The 22,750-nt window shown below is 64.5% G+C and overlaps 2 protein-coding genes across 4 annotated transcripts; one reads left to right on the plus strand and one right to left on the minus strand.

The window, feature by feature from the left end:
- The first annotated feature begins 28 nt into the window (after positions 1-28).
- On the plus strand, positions 29-19,220 carry TTC16 (tetratricopeptide repeat domain 16). Its single transcript, XM_051835250.3, has 14 exons — positions 29-46; positions 618-802; positions 1,048-1,138; positions 1,270-1,413; positions 3,007-3,107; positions 3,191-3,320; positions 5,803-6,017; positions 6,528-6,772; positions 6,919-7,060; positions 12,653-12,818; positions 15,480-15,622; positions 15,744-15,921; positions 16,998-17,085; positions 17,806-19,220. The coding sequence occupies exons 1-14, from the start codon at positions 29-31 to the stop codon at positions 18,660-18,662; spliced, it is 2,703 nt and encodes a 900-aa protein (XP_051691210.3). The 3' UTR covers positions 18,663-19,220.
- On the minus strand, positions 18,734-21,639 carry TOR2A (torsin family 2 member A). 3 transcript variants are annotated; one of them, XM_051835814.3, is made up of 5 exons: positions 21,465-21,639; positions 20,752-21,017; positions 20,130-20,302; positions 19,501-19,628; positions 18,734-19,314 (listed from the first exon to the last, which is right to left on the minus strand). In XM_051835814.3, exons 1-5 carry the CDS (start codon positions 21,613-21,615, stop codon positions 19,070-19,072), a joined length of 963 nt encoding a protein of 320 aa, XP_051691774.1. In that variant the 5' UTR covers positions 21,616-21,639; the 3' UTR covers positions 18,734-19,069. The 3 variants fall into 3 exon arrangements, with proteins under 3 accessions (XP_051691774.1, XP_051691735.1, XP_017205570.2); XM_051835775.3 differs by having other exon boundaries at positions 20,130-20,305; XM_017350081.4 differs by having other exon boundaries at positions 20,130-20,305; positions 20,705-21,017.
- Positions 21,640-22,750: the final 1,111 nt, after the last annotated feature.

Below are 22,750 nucleotides of genomic sequence, written 5' to 3' on the forward strand. Positions count from 1 at the left end.
GGGGCCGCAGCCCTCCGGAAGGGGCGCGATGACCAACTCCGGCGAGGTGGGGGCTGGGGAGCCGAGGCGGAGGGGCCAGGGCTGCGTTCGCGGCAAAGGCGTGAAGTGTGGGCGGAGCGGGGTCGGTAGTGCAATTCAGGGCGGGCTCTGGACTCTGAGGACAACGGCGGCCTGGGACGCGTGGCTGAGATGGTGTCCAGAGATCGCGCTGGCCCGGATGAGGGGCCTGGGAGAAGGAAGACGCGAGACCTGAGAGACTTTGAGGCAGGCCTGAGGACTGATGAGATAGAGGGCTCCGGCCGCCGTGGCTGGGGGGTCTGGAAGGCGGCCTGGAGTGACCTGCTGGGCGTGAGGGTCCCACGGGACAGCTAAGGGCCAGCGATTAGGGGGCGGGGCCTGAGCTGGCAGCATTGGAGCTTTGGGTGTCAGTAGCTGGAAGTAGGAGCTGGCAAGGCCTCTGACCCCTGACCTTGACCTCGGGAGGAGAGAGGCAGGACTGGAGGGAGAGGGGGGAGCGCCCCGGGGAGGGGCTGGAAGTGGGGACTGTCCCCCCACTGTGCAGAGTGCCTGGGGCTGTGTCTCTGAGGCCCGCCCCACTTGCTGACCCCTGGCTCTAGAGCGCACTGGAGCACTACCAGGCCATCTTCCAGGCGGCCTCCCAGACCGTCCAGAAGCCGTGGGTGATCCCGGCCCCCAAGGGGAATGTGCAGCGGGTCTTCGGGACCAGCCAGGTGTTCCACGTGTCCAAGGAGACGAGACCGAAGGTCGCGGGGGTCTCAGTGCCCTTCAAAGTCAGGGAGTAGTGAGTGCCCGCCTTGTCTGCACCCTGGTCCCGCCCACACAGCCCACAGCCAGCTCCCCTCGGGGAACTCCGCCGTGGCCCCCCCAGAACATCCGGGACTGCTGGCCCAGAGGAGTCTCCCAAGGACCCCAGTCCGCCCTCCCCGGGTCTCTGCCTACCCCCATCCGCCTCCACCCCCCTGAACCCCAGCCGTCTGCCGGGCCGGCCCCTCCGCACCTCTGCCCGCGTTTCCCCCGCCCCAACAGCTACTACCGAGGCCAGAGGTGCTTGCAACAGGAGGACTGGGAGCTGGCGGTGCTGTTCTGCTCCCGCGCCCTCCACCTGGACTCCGAGCTGGTGAGGGGCCTGCGTGGACGCAGGCAGGGGCTGCCCGCACTCCCCCCGCGCTGGCCAGTGCCGGTCCCACGAGTCGCTGCCCCAGGGGAGCCTTCCCCCAGCCCCGAGGGCAACGGGGCCCCTCGCCCTAGGTGGACTTCTATGCCTTACGGGCCGAGGCCTACATCCAGCTCTGCGACTTCTCGTCGGCTGCCCAGAACCTTCGAAGGGCCTACTCCGCGCAGCCGGAGAACGCCGTGTACCTGGAGCGGCTCACCTTCGTGCTGTACCTGCAGGTGCCCGGAGCTCCCCGGCCCCGCACGGCTCCGGCCGCTCTCCTGGCACGGCCGCCTCCCCCTCCAGCCCGGGGCCGTTCCTTGTTCCCGGAACCAACTCCATCTTCCCCGGGGATCCTCTTTTCAGATATATATATATATATATATATATATTTACTTTTGACAGGCAGAGTGGACAGTGAGAGAGAGAGACAGAGAGAAAGCTCTTCCTTTGCTGTTGGTTCACCCCACAATGGCCGCCGCGGCGGGCACATTGCACTGATCTGAAGCCAGGAGCCAGGTGCTTCTCCTGGTCTCCCGTGCCGGTGCAGGGCCCAAGCACTTGGGCCATCCTCCACTGCACTCCCGGGCCACAGCAGAGAGCTGGACTGGAAGAGGGGCAACCGGGACAGAATCCGGCACCCCGACCGGGACTAGAACCCGGTGTGCCGGCGCCGCAAGGTGGAGGATTAGCCTAGTGAGCCACGGCACCGGCCGTTATATTTTTTTAAAGATTTATTGCTTTATTTGAAAGGCAGAATTAGACACAGAGAAAAAAAAAAAGATCTGCATCCACCCCCCGGGTCACTCTCTAAATGGCCACAGCAGCAGGGGCTGAGCCAGGCCAGAGCCAGGGGCCGGGCGCTCCATCCGGGTCTCCCACGCGGGGCAGGGGCCCGAGCCCTTGAGCCGTCCGCTGCTTTCCCGGGTGCATTAGCAGGGGCTGGAGCTGCGCTCAGGGATGCAGGCGTGCAGGGGCGGCTGTCCACTGCACCACAGCACTGGCCGCGCGAGGGCTCCGTGTCCCTGTCCGTCCCCACCTGCAGAGCTGGCTTACTACTGGGGTGGGGAAGGTCCTATGGCACGGCCCAGTAGAACTCCCTGCGGCGGCGCCCACTCGCTGTGTGGAACCCCTGAGCCCTTGAGCTTTGGCAAGTAGGACTGAGCAGCTGAATTTTTAGTTTAATTGATTTCCTTGTTTTTATGTGAGAGACACAGATGGACAGACGGACAGACAGACAGCTCCCATTGCTGGTTCACCCTCTCGGCTGATGATGGGAGCCGGGAATTCAGATCTTCTGCATGGGCGGTTCCGGTGCCTCCCAGGATCGGCCCTGGACCTGGGAGCAAACCAGGGCGCTCTGACAAGGGACCTGGGCGTCTTACCCTGTGCCAGCCTCCCCTTAACTTGATTGATTGACGCTCCCATAGCAGTGTGCGGCTAGTGGCTGTGGTACTAAATAGCACAGTTGCCCAGACCGTGTGCTTAATCCGTCTGCTGGGGGCCAGGTTCCCGCCCTGTCACTTCCTGTGTGACCTTGGGAAAGTGGCTTCACCTCTCGGAGCCTCTGTTCCCTCGTTCCAGAGGGAGCGGCTTGGTGGTGCCAGTGAGAGAAGCGCAGGGCTCTGCACCCAGAGCCGGGAACTTTTAGCTCCGCCTCCCAGGCTCTCTGTTGCTGTCTCCCGCCAACCCTGTGCCTCTCACCACTTCTTCCTGCCTTCCTGTATCTCTGTTAGTCTCTCCCAGATCCAAAGGCTCCGGCCCTGTGTTGCCCCGGTCCCCCAGGGGCACAGCCGAGGTCAGCTGCTGAGGCCACTGTCCTCGCCCCCCAGGGCCAGTGCCTGTATGAGCAGTGTGATTTCCTGGACGCCCTGAACATCTTCTCCCAGGCCTCCGAGCTCCAGCCCGAGAAGCCCTGCTTCCGGTACCGATGGTGAGTCCCGGCCGCCCCGCCTCCCAGCGGCCCCTCCTGCTCCTCCCCGGGACACAGAGAGCACCTGTGCCCTCCGCCCCCAGCATGGCCTGTCTCCTGGCCCTCAAACGCCACCATGACTGCCTGAACCTCGCCACCAAGGAGGTGCAGCAAGGCACCAGCAACGCCGATGTCTACGTCCTCCGGGCCAGGCTCTACAACTCCTTCCAGAAGGTCGAGTGGGCAGGGGGCAGGAGCCGGCTCTGCTCGCAGCCTGGGACCCCAGGAGGAGGCAGGCTCTCCGCCAGCCCAGCAGTCATGCCCCAGGGTGCAGTGGGGGCCAGGGAGGGGTCTGTCCTCCCTGGGCAGAGACCCTGATCAGCCTTGGCCACTCAGCTCCCCAGCATGGGCGTTGTCCTGTCCTCACTCGGTCCCCATTCAGGGTCAGCCAGGCCTTTGCTGGACCCCCTGGAAACCCCCAGGTCAGCGACCCGTGTCACCCGAGCCCACGCAGGAAAGGTCCCTGAGCAGAGGCGCCACAGGGCGGTGCCAGGAAGGATCCAGAACAGCCCCGGTGTCCCGGCTTGGCCTGGGGGATGGGGACAGGAAGGGACAGGAAGGGAAGAGGTGGGGTCACCTCCCTCCGGCTGCTGGGGGTGTCCTGGGCTGTTGGGACTGTGAGCCTGCAATTCTGTGGGTAGATGGGCGCTGCCCTTCTATGGTGTCTCTTGTCCCCCCCACCCACCCAGGCCACACCCCCAGCGTCCTGCCAGTGATTCAGGGCCCAACACCTTCAAAGGCCCAAGAGCAGTAATTACCGACAGTGATTGTCCACGCGGCCGGCCCAGCCAGGCCTGCTCCACATACTTCTCATGTTTGGTTTGGAATGTCGGAGAGAGCTCCCCCGCCCTCTGGTTCACTCCCCAAATGCCCATTCTGGCTAAACCTGGGCCAGGGCCAAAGCCAGGCGCCTGAACTCAATCTAGGGCACTCGTGGGTGGCGGGACCCAGTCACTTGGGCCACCAGCAGGAAGCTGGAGTCAGGAGCCGGAGCTGGGGGCCACGCCCAGGAGGGCTGCTACGGCGGGACACGGGGGCCTTACCAGCGACTTGACCACTAGGCAGTGCCCGCCCTTCCCCGAGGTGTGTATAGTTCTGCTCCAGAAACCCTCCGAGGTTGATCCAGTGAAGAGTCAGCCCAGGGTGACCTTGTCCACGGTCACACGGGCAGTGTCCTTGAGACCAGGTAGCTCCTCCAGAGCCCCGCCCCCAGCTGCTGCCTTTCCAGAACCTCCCAGGTCTGCCAACACCGGCTGCAACCGCTGCCCTGCGCCCCTGCGCCCGCTGCCCTGCGCCCCTGCAACCGCTGCCCTGCGCCCCTGCAACCGCTGCCCTGCGCCCCTGCAACCGCTGCTCTGCCACCCTGTGCCCACTGCCCTGCGCCCCTGTGCCCGCTGCCCTGCGCCCCTGCGCCCGCTGCCCTGCAACCGCTGCCCTGCGCCCACTGCCCTGCGCCCCGCAACCGCTGCTCTGCCACCCTGTGCCCGCTGCCCTGTGCCCCTGCAACTGCTGCCCTGCGCCCCTGCGCCCGCTGCCCTGCGCCCCGCAACTGCTGCTCTGCCACCCTGTGTCCGCTGCCCTGCGCCCGCTGCGTTTGCCGGGGATGCGCTCTGCTCGCACTCAGACCTGAATCCGTCTCGCTCAGGGTTGTTTTCGGGCTGACGGGTCAGGGCATGGAAGGGGGAGTACAGGGGGAGGACAGGACGGATGGGGACGGGACGGCCGCAGTCAGGAGGTCACTCCTTCCCCACGGAGAGCGCCGCACAAGTCCTACAAGGAGGCAGGAAGCAGTGAGGCTGGGCTGGCCAAGGCCAGCAAGAATGGACCTGGGGGCAGCGGGTTTAGCTGCCGCTGGTGACGCCGGCCTCCCACATCAAACGCTGGCTGGAGTCCCGTCGGCTCTGCTCCCGATCCAGCCCCTGCAGGAGATGGCCCAAGTCCTTGGGCCCCTGCCACCCACAGGGGAGATCTGGATGGAGTTCCTGGCTCCTGGCTTATTGTGATCATTTAGGGGAGTGAAGTAGCAAGTACAATATCTCTCCCTGTCACTCTGCCTTTCAAATGAATAAATACATTTTTAAAAATAGTAAGTAAAGGCCGGCGCCGCGGCTCACTAGGCTAATCCTCTTCCTGTGGTGCCGGCACACCGGGTTCTAGTCCCGGTCGGGACTCTGGATTCTATCCCGGTTGCCCTTCTTCCAGGCCAGCTCTCTGCTGTGGCCCGGGAAGTGTAGTGGAGGATGGCCCAAGTGCTTGGGCCCTGCACCCCATGGGAGACCAGGAGAAGCACCTGGCTCCTGCCTTTGGATAGGCGCGGTGCGCCAGCTGCAGCACGCCGGCCACAGCGGCCATTGGAGAGTGAACCAACAGCAAAAGGAAGACCTTTCTCTCTGTCTCTCTCTCTCTCTCACTGTCCACTCTGCCTGTCAAAAAAAAAAAAAAAAAAGTAAGTAAATAAGCAACATGAGACACAGGGTGGGCATTTCCTACAGGGCCTCCTGCCTCCTACAGGGGGCAGAACCAGTGGACAGAGAAGGGGCGTGGCCTGACGCCTGCCTGCCCACTCGGAGGCCGGCGCCTCTCCGTCCCCTCTGTTGGGCACAGTGGGGCTCAGCCGGCCGGCCTGCGCCGCTGAAGCTGCCCCTGCCCCCCTCAGCCCAGCCTGTGCTACCGGGACCTGCACAGCGCCTTGCTGTTGAACCCGAAGCACGTGCAGGCCAAGCTGCTGCTCAAGACGATGGTGCAGCAGGCCCAGCAGGCCCGCCAGGACGCCGGGATCCTGGCCGTGCAGGGCAAGCTGCAGCACGCACTGCTGTGCATCAGCTGCGCCATCGAGAACAACCCCCTGGACCCCAGCTTCTTCCTCTTCCGGTACTGTCCTGCCCCGGGGCAGCTCGTGGTCTTGCGGGGAGTCCCTGACCCTCCCCAGGCCTCCGTTTGCCCAGCCAGCGTCTGTTGGGGCCAGGGCATGGCAGAGGTGGTCTCTGTCCCCGGTCCTGGAAGAGCGGCCCAGCCTCGCGGCTAACCTGGGGCTCCTGGAACCCCAGGCCTTTCGAGCACTGGGAGCTGGAGGGTCGGCCCCCCGCGCAGGGGGCGGGAGTCGGGCTGGAAGGTGGTTCCCCAGGGACTTGCCACTTGCCTCGAAGTCACTTAACCTTGAGCCTGGTGGTCTGGCCCGGGAGTTAAACGTGTCCTGTGTGAGAAGAAGGCCTTACCCCGGGGTGGCTCAGGCCTGGCCTCCAAAGGGGAAGAGAGAAGCCGCTTTTGAGAAATGCCAGCTTGCCAGGGCCAGACCCCCGGGACAGCCCAGTGCGGGAGGTGGGGCTTCCCCCGTCCCGGCCGCCGCAGTGCTTGGGCCTCCTGCCCCTTCCTCGCCCGCAGGGGCACCATGTACCGCCGGCTCGGGCAGTTCGATGCGGCCGTGGAGGACTTCCTGAAGGCGCTGGACATGGTGCCCAGCAGCCTGCAGGACGTCGTGCGGCCGGCGCAGCGCCAGCTGCTGCTGACCTACAACGACTTCGCGGTGCACTGCTACATGCAGGGCGCCTACCAGGAGGGCGTGCTACTGCTCAACAAGGCCCTCAAGGATGAGCAGCAGGAGAAGGGGCTCTACATCAACCGCGGCGGTGAGCGGCGCGCCAGGCTGCGGGCGGGCGCGCGGCCCGGGAGGCGCTCAGGACAGGGAGCCGGGCTGCAGCGGGCCGGGCTGGGACTCTCGCGGGCGTGGAAGTCGGGGCGGGGGCCACACTCCGCCCCCTCCCCTGGTCCCCAGACTGCTTCTTCCAGCTGGGCAACCTGACCTTTGCTGAGGCCGACTACCAGCAGGCGCTGGCGCTGAGCCCCGAGGACGAGGGCGCCAACATGCGCATGGGGCTGCTGCAGGAGAAGCTGGGCTTCTGCGAGCAGCGGCGCAGGTGCGCGGGGCGGGGCCGGCGGGACCCCCGGGGCGGGGGGCGGGGTCTGCAGCGGCGCAGGTGCGTGGGGCGGGGCCGGCGGGACCCCCGGGGCGGGGGGCGGGGTCTGCAGCGGCGCAGGTGCGTGGGGCGGGGCCGGCGGGACCCCCCGGGGCGGGGGCGGGGTCTGCAGCGGCGCAGGTGCGCGGGGCGGGGCCGGCGGGACCCCCCCGGGGCCGGGGCGGGCGGGGGGTCTCCAGGCTGCTTTCCCAGCTGCGGCTCCTAAACACCAGTTTTATTTCCCAAGTCTTCACGGCGGCGCCTGCACTCCCCTCCCCGCCCCCACCCCGGCATAGTTACGGTAACCGTGCTACTTTTAGTAAGCTAGGAGTTCCGCGATGTATACCTCAGGGCGGGGCTCCTCCTCCCAGCTCCCCGGCCCCGCTGAGTTTGCCAGAGATCCCTCCAGACTTTTTGCTGTGCAGATAAACACAGCTTATGATGATTTTACGAAAGCGCCATCACGCCGCGCCACGTGGTATGCACCCGGGACGACGGCCTGGCTTCCGGGGCTCCTGTGAGTTCCCTGGACGGTCCTCTGCGTTGGGCCGCTTTCAGGGTTTATTGCAGGCGGCACCCAGGGCAGACCGCGTGCGTTCACAATGGTCAGGTTGTAGGTTGGCTCACCGGAAGCTAAATCATTCAGCTTGAGAGTGTGGGCATTTGGCATTTTACAGATACTGCCACGTCGCTCTCCCAAGACAGTGGCCTGACATAAACCAGATCCCCCCAGTCTCCCCAGCACAGGGCACTAACGCCAAGTCTCCCAGCACAGCACTAACGCCAAGTCTCCCAGCACAGGGCACTAACACCAAGTCTCCCCAGCACAGCACTAACACCAAGTCCCCCCAGCACAGGGCACTAACGCCAAGTCCCCCCAGCACAGCACTAACACCAAGTTCCCCCAGCACAGGGCACTAACACCAAGTCTCCCAGCACAGGGCACTAACGCCAAGTCTCCCAGCACAGGGCACTAACACCAAGTCTCCCAGCACAGGGCACTAACACCAAGTCTCCCAGCACAGCACTAACGCCAAGTCTCCCAGCACAGGGCACTAACACCAAGTCTCCCAGCACACGGCACTAACGCCAAGTCCCCCAGCACAGGGCACTAACGCCAAGTCCCCCCAGCACAGGGCACTAACGCCAAGTCCCCCCAGCACAGGGCACTAACGCCAAGTCTCCCAGCACAGGGCACTAACAACAAGTCTCCCAGCACAGGGCACTAACGCCAAGTCTCCCAGCACAGCACTAACGCCAAGTCTCCCAGCACAGCACTAACGCCAAGTCCCCCCAGCACAGGGCACTAACGCCAAGTCTCCCAGCACAGCACTAATGCCAAGTCTCCCAGCACAGGGCACTAACGCCAAGTCTCCCAGCACAGGGCACTAACGCCAAGTCCCCCAGCACAGGGCACTAATGCCAAGTCTCCCAGCACAGGGCACTAACGCCAAGTCCCCCAGCACAGGGCACTAACGCCAAGTCCCCCCAGCACAGGGCACTAACGCCAAGTCCCCCCAGCACAGGGCACTAACACCAAGTCTCCCAGCACAGGGCACTAACGCCAAGTCTCCCAGCACAGAGCACTAACACCAAGTCCCCCCAGCACAGGGCACTAACGCCAAGTCCCCCCAGCACAGGGCACTAACACCAAGTCTCCCAGCACAGCACTAACGCCAAGTCTCCCAGCACAGCACTAACGCCAAGTCTCCCAGCACAGGGCACTAACACCAAGTCCCCCAGCACAGGGCACTAACGCCAAGTCCCCCAGCACAGGGCACTAACACCAAGTCCCCCAGCACAGGGCACTAACGCCAAGTCCCCCCAGCACAGCACTAACGCCAAGTCTCCCAGCACAGCACTAACGCCAAGTCTCCCAGCACAGGGCACTAACACCAAGTCTCCCAGCACAGCACTAACGCCAAGTCTCCCAGCACAGGGCACTAACGCCAAGTCTCCCAGCACAGCACTAACGCCAAGTCTCCCAGCACAGGGCACTAACGCCAAGTCTCCCAGCACGGGGCACTAACGCCAAGTCTCCCAGCACAGCACTAACGCCAAGTCTCCCAGCACAGCACTAACGCCAAGTCTCCCAGCACGGGGCACTAACGCCAAGTCTCCCAGCACAGGGCACTAACGCCAAGTCTCCCAGCACAGCACTAACGCCAAGTCTCCCAGCACAGCACTAACGCCAAGTCTCCCAGCACAGGGCACTAACGCCAAGTCTCCCAGCACAGGGCACTAACGCCAAGTCTCCCAGCACAGGGCACTAACGCCAAGTCTCCCAGCACAGGGCACTAATGCCAAGTCCCCCAGCACAGGGCACTAACGCCAAGTCCCCCAGCACAGGGCACTAACGCCAAGTCTCCCAGCACGGGGCACTAACGCCAAGTCTCCCAGCACGGGGCACTAACGCCAAGTCTCCCAGCACGGGGCACTAACGCCAAGTCTCCCAGCACAGCACTAACGCCAAGTCTCCCAGCACAGGGCACTAACGCCAAGTCTCCCAGCACAGGGCACTAACGCCAAGTCTCCCAGCACAGGGCACTAACGCCAAGTCCCCCAGCACAGGGCACTAACGCCAAGTCTCCCAGCACAGCACTAACGCCAAGTCTCCCAGCACAGGGCACTAACACCAAGTCTCCCAGCACGGGGCACTAACGCCAAGTCTCCCAGCACAGCACTAACGCCAAGTCTCCCAGCACAGCACTAACGCCAAGTCTCCCAGCACAGGGCACTAACGCCAAGTCTCCCAGCACGGGGCACTAACGCCAAGTCCCCCAGCACAGGGCACTAACGCCAAGTCTCCCAGCACAGCACTAACGCCAAGTCTCCCAGCACAGCACTAACGCCAAGTCTCCCAGCACAGGGCACTAACGCCAAGTCCCCCAGCACAGGGCACTAACGCCAAGTCTCCCAGCACAGCACTAACGCCAAGTCTCCCAGCACGGGGCACTAACGCCAAGTCTCCCAGCACAGGGCACTAACGCCAAGTCTCCCAGCACAGCACTAACGCCAAGTCTCCCAGCACAGCACTAACGCCAAGTCTCCCAGCACAGCACTAACGCCAAGTCTCCCAGCACGGGGCACTAACGCCAAGTCTCCCAGCACGGGGCACTAACGCCAAGTCTCCCAGCACAGCATTAACGCCAAGTCTCCCAGCACAGCACTAACGCCAAGTCTCCCAGCACAGGGCACTAACGCCAAGTCTCCCAGCACGGGGCACTAACGCCAAGTCTCCCAGCACAGCACTAACGCCAAGTCTCCCAGCACAGCACTAACGCCAAGTCTCCCAGCACGGGGCACTAACGCCAAGTCTCCCAGCACGGGGCACTAACGCCAAGTCTCCCAGCACAGCACTAACGCCAAGTCTCCCAGCACAGCACTAACGCCAAGTCTCCCAGCACAGGGCACTAACGCCAAGTCTCCCAGCACGGGGCACTAACGCCAAGTCTCCCAGCACAGGGCACTAACGCCAAGTCTCCCAGCACAGCACTAACGCCAAGTCTCCCAGCACAGCACTAACGCCAAGTCCCCCAGCACAGCACTAACGCCAAGTCCCCCCAGCACAGGGCACTAACGCCAAGTCTCCCAGCACAGCACTAACGCCAAGTCTCCCAGCACAGCACTAACGCCAAGTCTCCCAGCACAGGGCACTAACGCCAAGTCTCCCAGCACGGGGCACTAACGCCAAGTCTCCCAGCACAGGGCACTAACGCCAAGTCTCCCAGCACAGGGCACTAACGCCAAGTCTCCCAGCACAGCACTAACGCCAAGTCTCCCAGCACAGCACTAACGCCAAGTCCCCCAGCACAGGGCACTAACGCCAAGTCTCCCAGCACAGGGCACTAACACCAAGTCCCCCAGCACAGGGCACTAACACCAAGTCCCCCAGCACAGCACTAACGCCAAGTCTCCCAGCACAGCACTAACGCCAAGTCTCCCAGCACAGCACTAACGCCAAGTCCCCCAGCACAGCACTAACGCCAAGTCCCCCCAGCACAGGGCACTAACGCCAAGTCTCCCAGCACAGCACTAACGCCAAGTCTCCCAGCACAGCACTAACGCCAAGTCTCCCAGCACAGGGCACTAACGCCAAGTCTCCCAGCACGGGGCACTAACGCCAAGTCTCCCAGCACAGGGCACTAACGCCAAGTCTCCCAGCACAGCACTAACGCCAAGTCTCCCAGCACAGCACTAACGCCAAGTCCCCCAGCACAGGGCACTAACGCCAAGTCTCCCAGCACAGGGCACTAACGCCAAGTCCCCCAGCACAGGGCACTAACGCCAAGTCTCCCAGCACAGGGCACTAACGCCAAGTCCCCCAGCACAGGGCACTAACGCCAAGTCTCCCAGCACGGGGCACTAACGCCAAGTCCCCCAGCACAGGGCACTAACGCGATTCTTTAGCTTTGCAAATCTCACGGGCCAAAAGTCGCTCCCTCACCATTACTTCCTGTGCGGGAGTTTCTGGTGCGGCCCGGCACCGTGTGTGTGTACCAGGCCCGAGGCCTACTCAGCTCTTCTGCCCATTTGTCTGTTGCTCATTAACACTTCCTTTATTATTAACTTATTAGATAATATGCATTTCAAAAAATGTCCTGCACGTGGGCAGGCACTCTGGCAGAGCAGGTTCGGCAGGCGCCGGCTTGTGTCCTGGCTGCTCCACTTCCGATCCAGCTCCCTGCTAACATGCTTGGGAAGGCATCGGAGGGTGGCCCAAGTACTCGGGTTCCTGCCCCCACCCGTGAGACCTGGAGGAAGCTCCTAGCTCCTGGCTTCTACCTGGCCCAGCCCTGGCCGATGCAGCCATTTGGGGAGTGAACCAGTGGCTGGAAGATCTCCCTCTCTGTGACTCTGCCTTTCAAACAAATAAATAAATCTTTAAAAAAAAATTTTTGCACCAATATAAACTCATCTTTTAATTCAACTTTCCAAAAATCTCTTAAAATACCCTTGTATGTTGCTTTTCATTGCGGTGCTTTTACTACTCAAAAACATGGAATTTGATAGTGAATTTTCACTTTGTTTTTTCTTTAAATGTTTATTTATTTGGAAGGCAAAGTGACAGACAGGGGCAGAGAGAGACAGAGCTCTTCCATCCACTTGTTCACTCCCCAAATGGCTACAACGGCCAGGGCTGGGCCAGGCTGAAGCCAGGAGCCAGGAGCTTCCTGTGGGTCTCCCACGCGGGTGCAGGGGCCCAAGGACTCGGGCCATCTTCCACTGTTTCCCAGGCCACAGCAGAGAGCTGGACTGGAAGTGGAGCAGCCAAGAGTGAACCGGCGCCCATGTGGGATGCGGGCATCATGGGTGGTGGCACCCGTGTGGGATGTGGGCATCGTGGGTGGTGGCTTACCACACTGCACCATAGCACACAGCTCCTGGGTTTATGGCCTTCCCAGGAAGCCTCCCCTTCCCCAAGATCACAAAACTCCTCACTTGCTTCGTCAAGGGTGCAGCTGGAGGGGGGAGCTGCCTGGTTCTCCCTAGGTCCTCCGTGGCGCCCACGTGGGCCCCTCATGGCGGCCTGGGGCCCCCTGTGTCCTGCAGGCAGTTCCAGAAGGCAGAGGACCACTTCTCAGCCGCCATCCAGCACAACCCGCAGCAGGCCCAGTACTACCTGTACCGGGCCAAGAGCCGGCAGCTCCTGCAGGACGTCTTCGGGGCCCGCCAGGACCTCGCCACCGCCTTGCTCCTCAACCCCAAGCTGCCAAAGGTGGGGCCCTGCTGGCCGGAGGGAGGGTCCAGAGGCAGCGCCCGGCTGCCTGACCCCCTGCCCCTGGAGGGAACGGGCTCTGGCTGCCCTCGTCCCCACCCCAGAGGAGGGGACACGGCCCCCAGGTGGCAGAGCAGGACAGCGAGGCTCCGAGAGGCCGTGCCCTGGCCCCAGGTCCGTGGAGGGTGGCTCAGGCTCTCTTTGGCCTGGTTGCATGCCCACGGCTGGACTCAGTGGGGATTAGTCCCTGTCTCATGGTCTCCTCCCTGTCCTGGGCCAAAGGGTCCAGCCCTCTAAAAACCACCATTTGTGGCTGGTGTTTGGCCTGAATCCTGTTGCTGTGGATTCGTTCCTGAGAGGAGGAGCATGGTGGGGGCAAGAGGCGCGGAGTCACCACACAGACCCCGGGAGTCGGGTGAAAGCAGGCCTGAGGCAAGCAGCCTGCAGACTTGTTTATTTCAGTTGGTGTAGCAGCTTATATAGCCAAGACAGCCAATCCAGTCAAGGGGCGGTCTATGGCCTAACCAATCACAGCCTGTTGCTAGGTAGGCTCTGTTGCCAGGTGGGTTCTGAAGCCATTCCTGAGTAACTGCCGCTCGCTTGCCAGCGGCCATCTTGGCATGGCCTTCTGATTCCACCACATTTCCCCCTTTTCGTTTATTTTTGAGCAATGGGAGGCATGAATCTTGGCCATACCATTGTTGACCCCGTTTCCATGTGGTCTTCGTACACAGCTGTGCCTTAGTTGTCCCCCAGGGGATCTTACCCGTCGTTGACTAACCAGCGCTCAAATCGGGAGACCACAGGAGTGCTTGCTCAGATGGGGGTAGGAATGAGGAACAGTGGTAATCAGGACTGGCGTGAGTGCACACAGGCTGTGGGCCGTTCGAGTGGCTGACCAGAGCTGGTGGAGTATAAAACAATAATGGATGTGGCTGTGGGCAGATTCTCAGGGTAGGATGATAGGGCAGGTGCATCTGCTAACAAGGCGGACTCTCAGTCTGGTTCAGCTGGTTCTGGTTGGCTGTCAGTTGCAGGTTTGGTGTTTCTGGCTGGTACCCAAATGGGCTGTCCCGCATTCTCTGGAAAGACACAAGCCTACCCTCGACCCTTGGTTAGCAGAAGCCTTTCCATGGGTGCTGGAATCCAGGGCCTGAATTTTGCGTCCACTTTGAGAGTAACGACAAACATGCGGATGGCATGGGAGCTAGCAGCTGCCCTGAGAGCCTGGGGTGCCTGGGGACTGCCACAAATGTGGGGATCCTCCCTGGGTGCGGATGGGATGACCTCACATGAGTTATCGTCTGGAGGTCCTCTAAGTTCATCCCACGGGTATGTGGGGGGTGGCTGACTAGGCATTGCTACATTGTTTGCTACCTTGTTTGCTACATTGTCATTTTCACTGTCCAGCTCTCTCTCCCTAAGTCATCAACTGTTGTCTGTGAGACAGGGACCTGGAGTGTCAGGCTCTGATCACTCTGATTATCTGCATGGGATTCCGAGAGGGGGTATCTTTCCCATGTCTGAGCACTTAAGAGCAGTGTGCCACGCCAACTCTAGCCAAAGGAGACACGCACAGCACTGCTGCCGTAACAAATTCCTAGCACCTCAGCGGCTGATGGCATTCTGCAGGGCTTCCCTATGTTAGACAAACAGACAGTGATGTGTCAGATCATACGTATATCCTGTGCTTAGTGGGAGACATCCTTGATTCGTTAGGTCAAGGCCATATTCCCACACGGTGTCTCCGGAGCATCACCTCTCTCAATGAGGGAAGATGACTTGGTTCCAAATTCCAGGATGATCAGTCCCTGATGTGAATTCGCCGGGCAAACCGAAAGTAAAAGGAGGAGCCAAGAAGCGGCGTACTCTTCTGGGTGGTGTGTGCCTAACCTGGGGCCCTTAGTACGAGGACAAGGACAAGGACGGGGCATAGGAGGGGGTTCTGTGCTCACCCTCACAGAACTGAACAGCACACAAAACACCGAGGGGCCTTCTTGCCGAAATCAAGGTGGGGGGGTCCTCGCCAAGTCCGACATGCTGTCTCTCTCCCAGTCACCTTGGGCACCAGATGTTGCTGTGGATTGCTCTCTGAGAGGAGGAGCATGGTGGGGGCAAGAGGCACGGAGTCACCACACAGACCACGGGAGTCGGGTGAAAGCAGGCCAGAGGGGAGCAGCCTGCAGACTCATTTATTTCAGTTGGTGCAGCAGCTTATATAGCCGAGGCAGCCAATCCAGTCAAGGGGCGGTCTATGCCCTAACCAATCACAGCCTGTTGCCAGGCAGGCTCCGTTGCCAGGTGGGTTTCAAAGCCATTCTTGAGTAACTGATGCTACTTGCCAGCGGCCATCTTGGCATGGCCTTCTCATTCCACCACAGCTTCCTATATTCGGGCCCCTGGCTTCAGTTCCTACTCTGGCTCCTGGGCCCCAGCTTCAGTCTTGGCCCAGTCCTGGCCGTTGTGGTCGTGTAGGGAGTGAACCAGTGGAGGGAATCTCTCTCTTGCTCTCTCTCTCTCCATCTCAAATACATTTTTTTTTTTTTTAATAAAAATGGAAACAGTTTCCAAGCCGTTTCTTCCTCAGCCCTGGGAAGGACCACGTGCAGCCAACCCCCCACCCCGCTCTGGCTGACATGGGCTCGGGTGCTGTCCCCACAGCTGGTCCCGATGATGACCAACCTCTTCCCGGGCATGTCGATGGAGGACGTCCTTGGCAGCCAGATAGGCCACCTGGCCAAAATGCAGCTGGAGCGTCTGGTGGAGAGCAGCCAGCAGCCCAGCAGCCTGCAGGGCATCGTGGGGTGAGCCGCCGGGGAGAGCGAGCCCCCGGGCAGGGGCTGCCGTCCCCAGGCCACCGTCCGCTCCCGGAGGGCGGCAGGGAGGTCTGCGGGGCTGACCGGCACCCGGGGCCGTGTGCGGCAGGCTGCTCAGGGTGCGGGAACTGGAGCGGCAGAAGGCCCAGGCCTTGAGCCTCTCCTGGATGCGGGAGCGGTCTCTGGCGGCAACCGCCGAAGAGCCGAAGGCCGTCCCCGAGGACCTGAAGGTGGAGCCCCCACGCACAGTGGAAGAGGCCAAGGGCCCCGAGGAGGAGAAGGCGACAGTGAGTGGCCCTCGGGGTCTGGGCCTGGCTCTGCCGAGCGGGCAGTTACCACCAAGGGGTGCTCCTGGGGGACAGAGCCTGGAGACCGGGTCCTCCCACGCAGGCCTCCCACGGCCAGCTGCCCGCACTCACCCCTTGGCTCAGACTTTCCTTAATTCCGAAATCTTTTTCTACAAACACCATGTTGGCTATAACGTAAATCCGACCTGCGGCCCCGGCCCCAGTGAGCAAACACCCCGACCCGGGAGCGCTCCCCTCCTCCCTGGAGGCCCCCAGGCCCGTCCGGACCCCCGCCCCACAAGCCCCAACTCCACGTGTGAGTTTGGCCTTTTCTTCAAAGAAATGGCCGCACTCCTAGTAGCGTTCCTTAAAGAGTTCATGGGAAATGGGACCCAAAGGTAAGAGGGTTTTGGTGCAAAAAACGCTGAAGTCCGTGCACTGGTGTTCTGTGAACGACGCCCCTGCCCCGGCCTCTGGCTCCTGTGGCTCCACGGTGGCTGGCGCGGTTCGCCGCCGCGCCCCTGATCACTGCTGTGGGACCCTCCACCCCCTGCTCGTCCCACGGTTTAGCAGCCCGGGGCTTGATGCCGGCAGAGGGAACATCACGCAGGCGAGGGCGCCCTTGCCAGGAATGGGAAAGGCCGGCGCCTTGTCCCCCATTTCATGGTGGAATACACACACAGGTATAAGACCGCTAGCTGTGTGGCCCCCTATGTCATGGGGTCCTACCTGGGGCGCAGGCCCTCAGGCCGGCTGGTGGCAGCAGTGGGAACGCATCTCTCCCTGCCTGCGTGGCCCTGGGCAGGCGGCTTGTCTGTGAGCCGCGCCCAGGGCTCTGCCTGCAGCCGTGCTGGAGGGTGACAAGGACCAGCCTGCCGTCCTCCCTGGCCGCTCCCCACGCACTGCGGCTCCCAGGCAGCCCGGTGAACAGCCCCTTCCTCACAGCACTGGGCCGTCTCCCCTTGCCCCGTCTGAGCCTCTCCCGTGCCTCCCCGACCCTGGCCCGGTGCCTGTGCGGCGCTCTGTGCCCAGGGCCTCCCACGGTCTGTGACAGCCCCGCCTGTCTGCCGCCACAGGAGGAGAGAGCCGAGCCCGCCACCCACAAGGTGCCGTCCATGTCGGAAAGCTACGTGGGCCAGACCTCCTCCAGCTCCGTCCTGGGCTGTGAGTCCCCAGGGCTCTGGCTGGGCCTGAGTGACCCCAAGGTTAGGGGTCAGGGAGTCGCCGGCCTGGCTGTGAATGTGGCTCCAGTGGCCACAGAGTTGGAGTGGCAGCCGCAGCCTCCCGGGGGCGGGGCGGAGGCCCTGGCGGGGTTTGCCCGCTCACTGCAGGGGCCTCAGTGCGCCCTCCAGGCTGCCACCCCCCTTACAAGCCGGCCTCTCTTCTTCCCCTCGGCCTATCTCTGCCAACGTCCAGGGGCTCTGACCCCCATGGAGGGCTGCTTCTGGCAGAGCCCCGCGCACGGGTGTGACGGCACCTGGCCGGGAGATGGCCGTGCCGGCAGCCCGACACAGGCACTGGGGCCCAGGGCCGAGCCTGCACCTGCACTGGTGATGGGCACGGCCCAGGCCTCGCCTGGCCTCGCCCGGGGCTGAGTTTGAAGCCAGCTCAGGTGAACGGTCAGCCGGGGGACAGGCAGAGGCCCGGCGGGGGACACAGCGGCGGGCACAAGTGCAGCGAGCCCCATTCTGAGGGGTGGAGCGGGGAGCTTAAGGACCTGAAAGAGGGGGTTCACCAAGGGGGGGCAGGGAGCGCAGGGCCCTGGGCCGGGCCCCCTCCCCCACGGCCCTAGGTGCCTGGGAGGCCAGAGACAGGAAGCCCCTCCTCCTGGAGCTGCCCGGGGAGGGGCGGGCCTGAGGGCTGCCCTTGGCACACCCTTCCCAGTCAGCACCGCGTCCACCTCGGAGACGGAGACGCCTACACTCGGCCGGGAGTACCAGAGCAGCTCTAGCACCGCCGCGACCTCCGCGGAGTCATCAGTGCCGAAGACCCAGTCCTCGGAGTCGGGCCAGGACCGGAAGGCCCAGAGCCCCGGCCCCGGCCCCGGCCCCGGAGGAACCCAGGCCGGCCAGGGCCGGAGCTCCGGCACCGCCGCGGCCACCCAGGGCCAGGGCAGGAGCACCAGCAAAGCCAAGACCACCCAGGGCCAGGGCCGGAGCACCAGCAAAGCCAAGACCACCCAGGGCCCTGGTGGGAGTTCCAGGAAAGTCAAGGCCACCCAGCGCCAGGGCGGGAGCACCAGGAAGACCGAGGCCACCCAGCGCCAGGGCCAGGGCGGGAGCGCCAGCCAGGGTCAGGGCCAGGACCAGGCCCAAGGCGAGAGCGCCAGCAAGACGGAGGCCGCCCAGGCCCAGGGCGAGAGCACCCAGCATCCGAGGCGGAGATTCAGAAGGGCCAAGGCTGCCCACGGCCGGAGCTGGAGACCCATCCCCGCCGAGGGCCAGGGCCGGGGGCTCATGCGCAGTTCCTGCAAGGCGGAGGCTCTCCAAGACCCCGGCTGGAGCTCCGGCGAGACCCCGGTCACTCAGGGCCAGGGCCAGCAGCCCAGCAGGACGGAGGCGGCCGCGAGCTGGAGTCCAAGCACAAGCTCGAGTTCTAGCAAGGCCAAGGTCATCGGGGACCTGATCCCCAACCTCAGCAACACCAAGACCACCGAGGGCGCCAGCCCACACGAGGCCGGTCAGGAACCCGGCGTCACGCTGCTCCCCGAAAGGCCCAGTGACGCCCCCGAGGCTCACTGAGGCGGGGAGGCCCCGCTCCCCCAGCGCTGGGGCCTCCTCCCAGGGCAACGAAAAACCCGCGCGGGCACTGCTCTGGTCCACGGCTGAGTTTATTACACTTGTTCTCTTAGAAAATTAAACACTTCCCGAACCAGGCCCCGGTGGCAGCTCGAGTCCCTCCACTCCGGGCACCGTGGGGCCCTGGCCTGGGCCGTGTGTGGGGCAGGAGGTGCGCGAGAACAGGCCCAGGCGGCACGCAGCCGCCCCGCGGTCCCTGAGTTCCAGTTCAGACGAGGAGGCTCCGGCGGGCGCGGCGAGGCTGTGGTGACCAGCGCCCTCTGGGCCCCGGGCCCCGCCCGGCCAGCGCTCCTCTGCTCCTTCACTTCGGGTTCCGGCTCCCACTGTCCCGGAGGCCTGGCCAGGCAGGGTCACAGGAAGAAGGCGAGCCGGGAGGCCACGGTCTTGCAGCCGTTGGAGGAAAACAGCTGCTCGTCCTCGGGGAAGAAGGGGGTGGCGTCCAGCACCGCCTGCACGACCTCGTCCCTGGGCTCCAGGCCCAGCTGGGCCAGCTCGTTGAGCACGCAGTGCCGGACGTGGTGCCGCTGCAGCGGGAGGAAGGGCACCAGCGCGTCCAGGAGGCGCTCCTCCACGATGCCCGAGCGCCAGAAGCCATCTGCAGGGAGGCCGGAGGAGAGGAGCCGTGTTCCCAGCGCAGGGCACGGCAGGTGCAGGCCCCCGGGCCCCCGGCCCTCCAGCAGTCTGCCCTGAGCTGGGAGCGCCCAGGGCAGCGGGGGGAGCGTGCGACCCCAGCCACCCTAGGGAGCCCGGCCCACCGGGCCCAGGCCCGAGCCCGACTCACGGTGCGGGTTGTCCAGCACGGCGCGGGCGATGACGGGCTCCAGCTCCTGCAGGCCAATCTCCTCGCGCTCCCGGCGGCTGCGCCATGCCTCCAGGGCCACCTGGTTGATCTGCTCGCCGCCGGTGTTGCTGAAACCGTGGGGCACCCAGGCCGTCACTCGAGCAGGGAGCAGTGAGGGGCCAGACCCGGCCCAGGTGCACGGGAGCGCAGCCGCCCGCCGGCGGGAGCCCCGACCCCTCTCTGGGGCCAGCTCTGCAGCCCCGGCCCCTGTCCTCCACCTCAATGCCCGTCACAGGGCAGCTCATGTTCCTGACTCTCCCTCCCGCAGCCCAACGGGGCCCTGATGCCAATGCCGACGTCTAGAGGAGGAGGAGTGAGCTCAGGGAAGACACAGCCAGGAGACTTAGCAGGGACCAGAGGACGCGAGTGCTTGTCCTATGTCCCCCTGGCTGCCCCACGGGGGAACCCGCAAGGGGTCAGGACCTACAGAACGGCCCAGGTGCACCCTGAGAGGTCACGGTCAACCACCCGGAGTGACTGTCACCAGCCAAGAGCGGGAGGGGCTCGGGCAGGGCTGGCAGGGCCTCCAGGTGCCTCCCCCACGGCGCCCGCCGCAAGGCCACGCCCACCTGATGAAGATGAAGATGGCTTTGCGGTAGTTGGTCCCGTACACGACCCAGGAGGGGCCCAGGAAAGGGCGCAGGACCTCCATCAGGCCCGGGGGCAGCTTGTCCATCTCGTCGAAGAGGAAGAGAGAGCGGCCACAGGCAGTGAGGTTGCCCTGGACCCAGCTCTTAAGGTCCTTCTGGGGGGCAGAGACGGGAGCTGGAGGGCAGCTACAGGTACCCCTCCGCCCCTGACGTCCCCCCCCCCCCCCCAGCCGGGCCTGCCCCTGCCAGGGACTAGAGCCTTCCAGACGGCGCCACGGGGCCAGAGAGAGGCAGACAACGGCCCGAGGCCACACAGCCATGCCGGCCTCCGCCTCCCTGTCCAGGGCTCCTCCTGGGGCCCTTGCTCCTCCCTGCCCCGGGAGCGCTCCCAGCCGCACCGTCAGCGGTGCAGAGCGGCGGAGCCAGCAGCAGCAGCAAGAGCCCGTGTTTGCCACGGCGGTGGTCCTCGGCGGTGGTCCTCGGCGCTTGGGCAGCAACGCGGGCACCCACATGACCCCTCGCGGCCACCCTGCCGCCCCCCGCGAATCAGAGACCTCGGCCAGCTCTGTCCCAGGCTCCGGGCGGCGCAGGCGACGGGTACCTTGTAGCGATCCATGAGGCTGGGGTGGGGGAAGTGGATGATGGGGGAGAAGTGGTGCACCCGGGGGCTGCGGAGGCCCCCCTTGAAGAGGTAGCGGGCCAGCAGGGAGCTGAGGTAGGACTTGCCGGTGCCCGTCCAGCCGTGCAGGGAGAGCACCAGCGGCTTGCTCGGCGCCGGGTCCCGCACGAACGCCTTCAGCGTCTTCACCACCAGCGCCCTGGCCAGGTGCTGGCCTGCCAGGTGCTGGGCCAGGTCACACTCCAGACCTAGGGCCACGGAAGCGGAGGCGGCGCTCAGGACACGCCCCCACAAGGCAGCGGCCCAAGCAGGACGTCCCGGCCGGAACCGGGCTCAGACGTCTGTCCCAGCTGTGGACAGAGCCCTGGGAGTCGCTGCGGGAGCCGCCAGGCGGTTCTCCAGGGTCCTAGATGAGGGGCTGCCTCCCGCCCCCTGCCGTCCCCTGCTGTCCAACGGCTCCCGCCACCCCGGCGGCCCTCCTGGACCCCAACGGGCACCCCCGGCCCTCGCCTCGGCTCCCTGCCTCAGGTCCGGACCCCTTAGGCTTCCGGCCTCGGCCACCCTCGAGTCCGCGGGTCCCTCCCCGCCGTTCGGCCCTCTGGGTCCACAGCTGTTCCGGCCCGGAGCAAGGCCGGAGCAAGCCCGGGGCTCCCGACGCTCCCCCGCCCTCCGGCCCGGCTCCCGCGGCTCCTCACCCGGGAAGTCGGGCCGGAAGTCGCATTCACAAAAGTCGCCAAAGTTGCAGCGCAGCGAAGTCAGGTCCCAGGAGGCGGCCGCGGCCGAGACCAGCCCGAGCAGCCCGAGGAGCGAGCCCCAGGGCCGGCGGCCGCGCGTCACAGCCGCCATCCGGGCGAGGCCCGCGCTCCACCTGGAGCCACCCTGGCCCCGCCCTCGAACTACAACTCCCGGCGTGCACCGCTCCGAGGAAGCCACGCCCCGCAGCCTACAACTCCCGGCTTCCCTCCCGCCCTCCTCAAAAGGCCCGCCCCGTCGTTCGGCAGCAGGACCGGAAAGCGGCCTCTAGGAGGCGCCCGCGAGCCGCCCAATCCGCGTTTCCGTAGCCACCGTAACTAAGGTGCCGTCGTGGTGGCTCAGAAAGAATGATGCCCTCGGAGGGTGACGTGACAATTGTAGGGAGAACTGGTGCGGAACCTTACTCCACGCTGTTTTTCTTCTTTGTAAAGGACGAAAGAGCGCGCACTGGTGGCTCTTAGCGTGCCCTTAGTGCCCTACGGCACTGGCCGGAGCGGTCATCACTGACCCCTCGCGAGGTACGGGACCTGGCTGGCCGTGCGGGACACGTAGCTCCCTCATGGCCCCCATCTCTCAGAGGAGCACTCAAGGGGAGAAGCCATCACCCGCTAGTACTCCGGCTGCTGCGCCAGGCCCCATCCCAGCCTGCCAGCCTTGCCGGAGCTGAAGGGCCAGCTCCAGGGGACCCCACTCCGCGGACAGCCCCTCCCCACCCCGCCGCGGCCCCCGGCGAGCCCCGGAGTCCTGCGGCCCGCGCTGCCCTCCCATCCCCATCCAGGCACACACAGACTCCGGGGCCACAGCTCAGTCTGCAGGAGAGTAGCTGCTCCCACCCTTGGGGAGTGCAGAGGGCCCTGGGGCGGCCACTGCAGCCGGCTCCAATCCGGGGAGCGCCCTGGGGTGGCCACTGCAACCGGCTCCAATCCGGGGAGCGCCCTGGGGCGGCCACTGCAGCCGGCTCCAATCCGGGGAGCGCCGGCTCCTCTCCAGGGCCGGCAGCTGCCCCCTGCACTCGGAAAGCCTTCCCCGGCCAGCACCTTGGGTCCTTGGTGGTGGGTTTGTGGGAGCCGGCGTGTGGGTCTCAAGGGGGGAAAGGGGTCAGATTAGGGGTTCCCCCCGCCTCGGGCCTGTGGGTCCCTCCCGGGCAGGCGATGACTTCAGCACTGGCGTAGCTCTGGCCCCCGGCTCAGTCTGCGACGTCCCCGGTGCTGCGGAGTCTCTGCCGGGC

The sequence above is a fragment of the Oryctolagus cuniculus genome, chromosome 1 (genome assembly GCF_051225735.1).
Source record: "Oryctolagus cuniculus isolate XC-2025 breed Fujian yellow rabbit chromosome 1, ASM5122573v1, whole genome shotgun sequence".
Lineage (NCBI taxonomy): Eukaryota > Metazoa > Chordata > Mammalia > Lagomorpha > Leporidae > Oryctolagus > Oryctolagus cuniculus.

Bases quoted from the DNA above. Each gene is read 5' to 3' on its own strand.
- TTC16 (XM_051835250.3), top strand. The intron at 803-1,047 runs GTGAGTGCCCGC...CCGCCCCAACAG, and splicing joins CCCTTCAAAGTCAGGGAGTA to CTACTACCGAGGCCAGAGGT. The intron at 7,061-12,652 runs GTGCGCGGGGCG...TGTGTCCTGCAG, and splicing joins TTCTGCGAGCAGCGGCGCAG to GCAGTTCCAGAAGGCAGAGG.
- TOR2A (XM_051835775.3), bottom strand. From the start codon at position 21,615: ATGGCGGCTGTGACGCGCGGCCGCCGGCCCTGGGGCTCGCTCCTCGGG. The intron at 20,306-20,751 runs GTACCCGTCGCC...TCTGCCCCCCAG, and splicing joins GCCTCATGGATCGCTACAAG to AAGGACCTTAAGAGCTGGGT. The intron at 19,315-19,500 runs GTGAGTCGGGCT...GCCTCCCTGCAG, and splicing joins CGTGCTGGACAACCCGCACC to ATGGCTTCTGGCGCTCGGGC.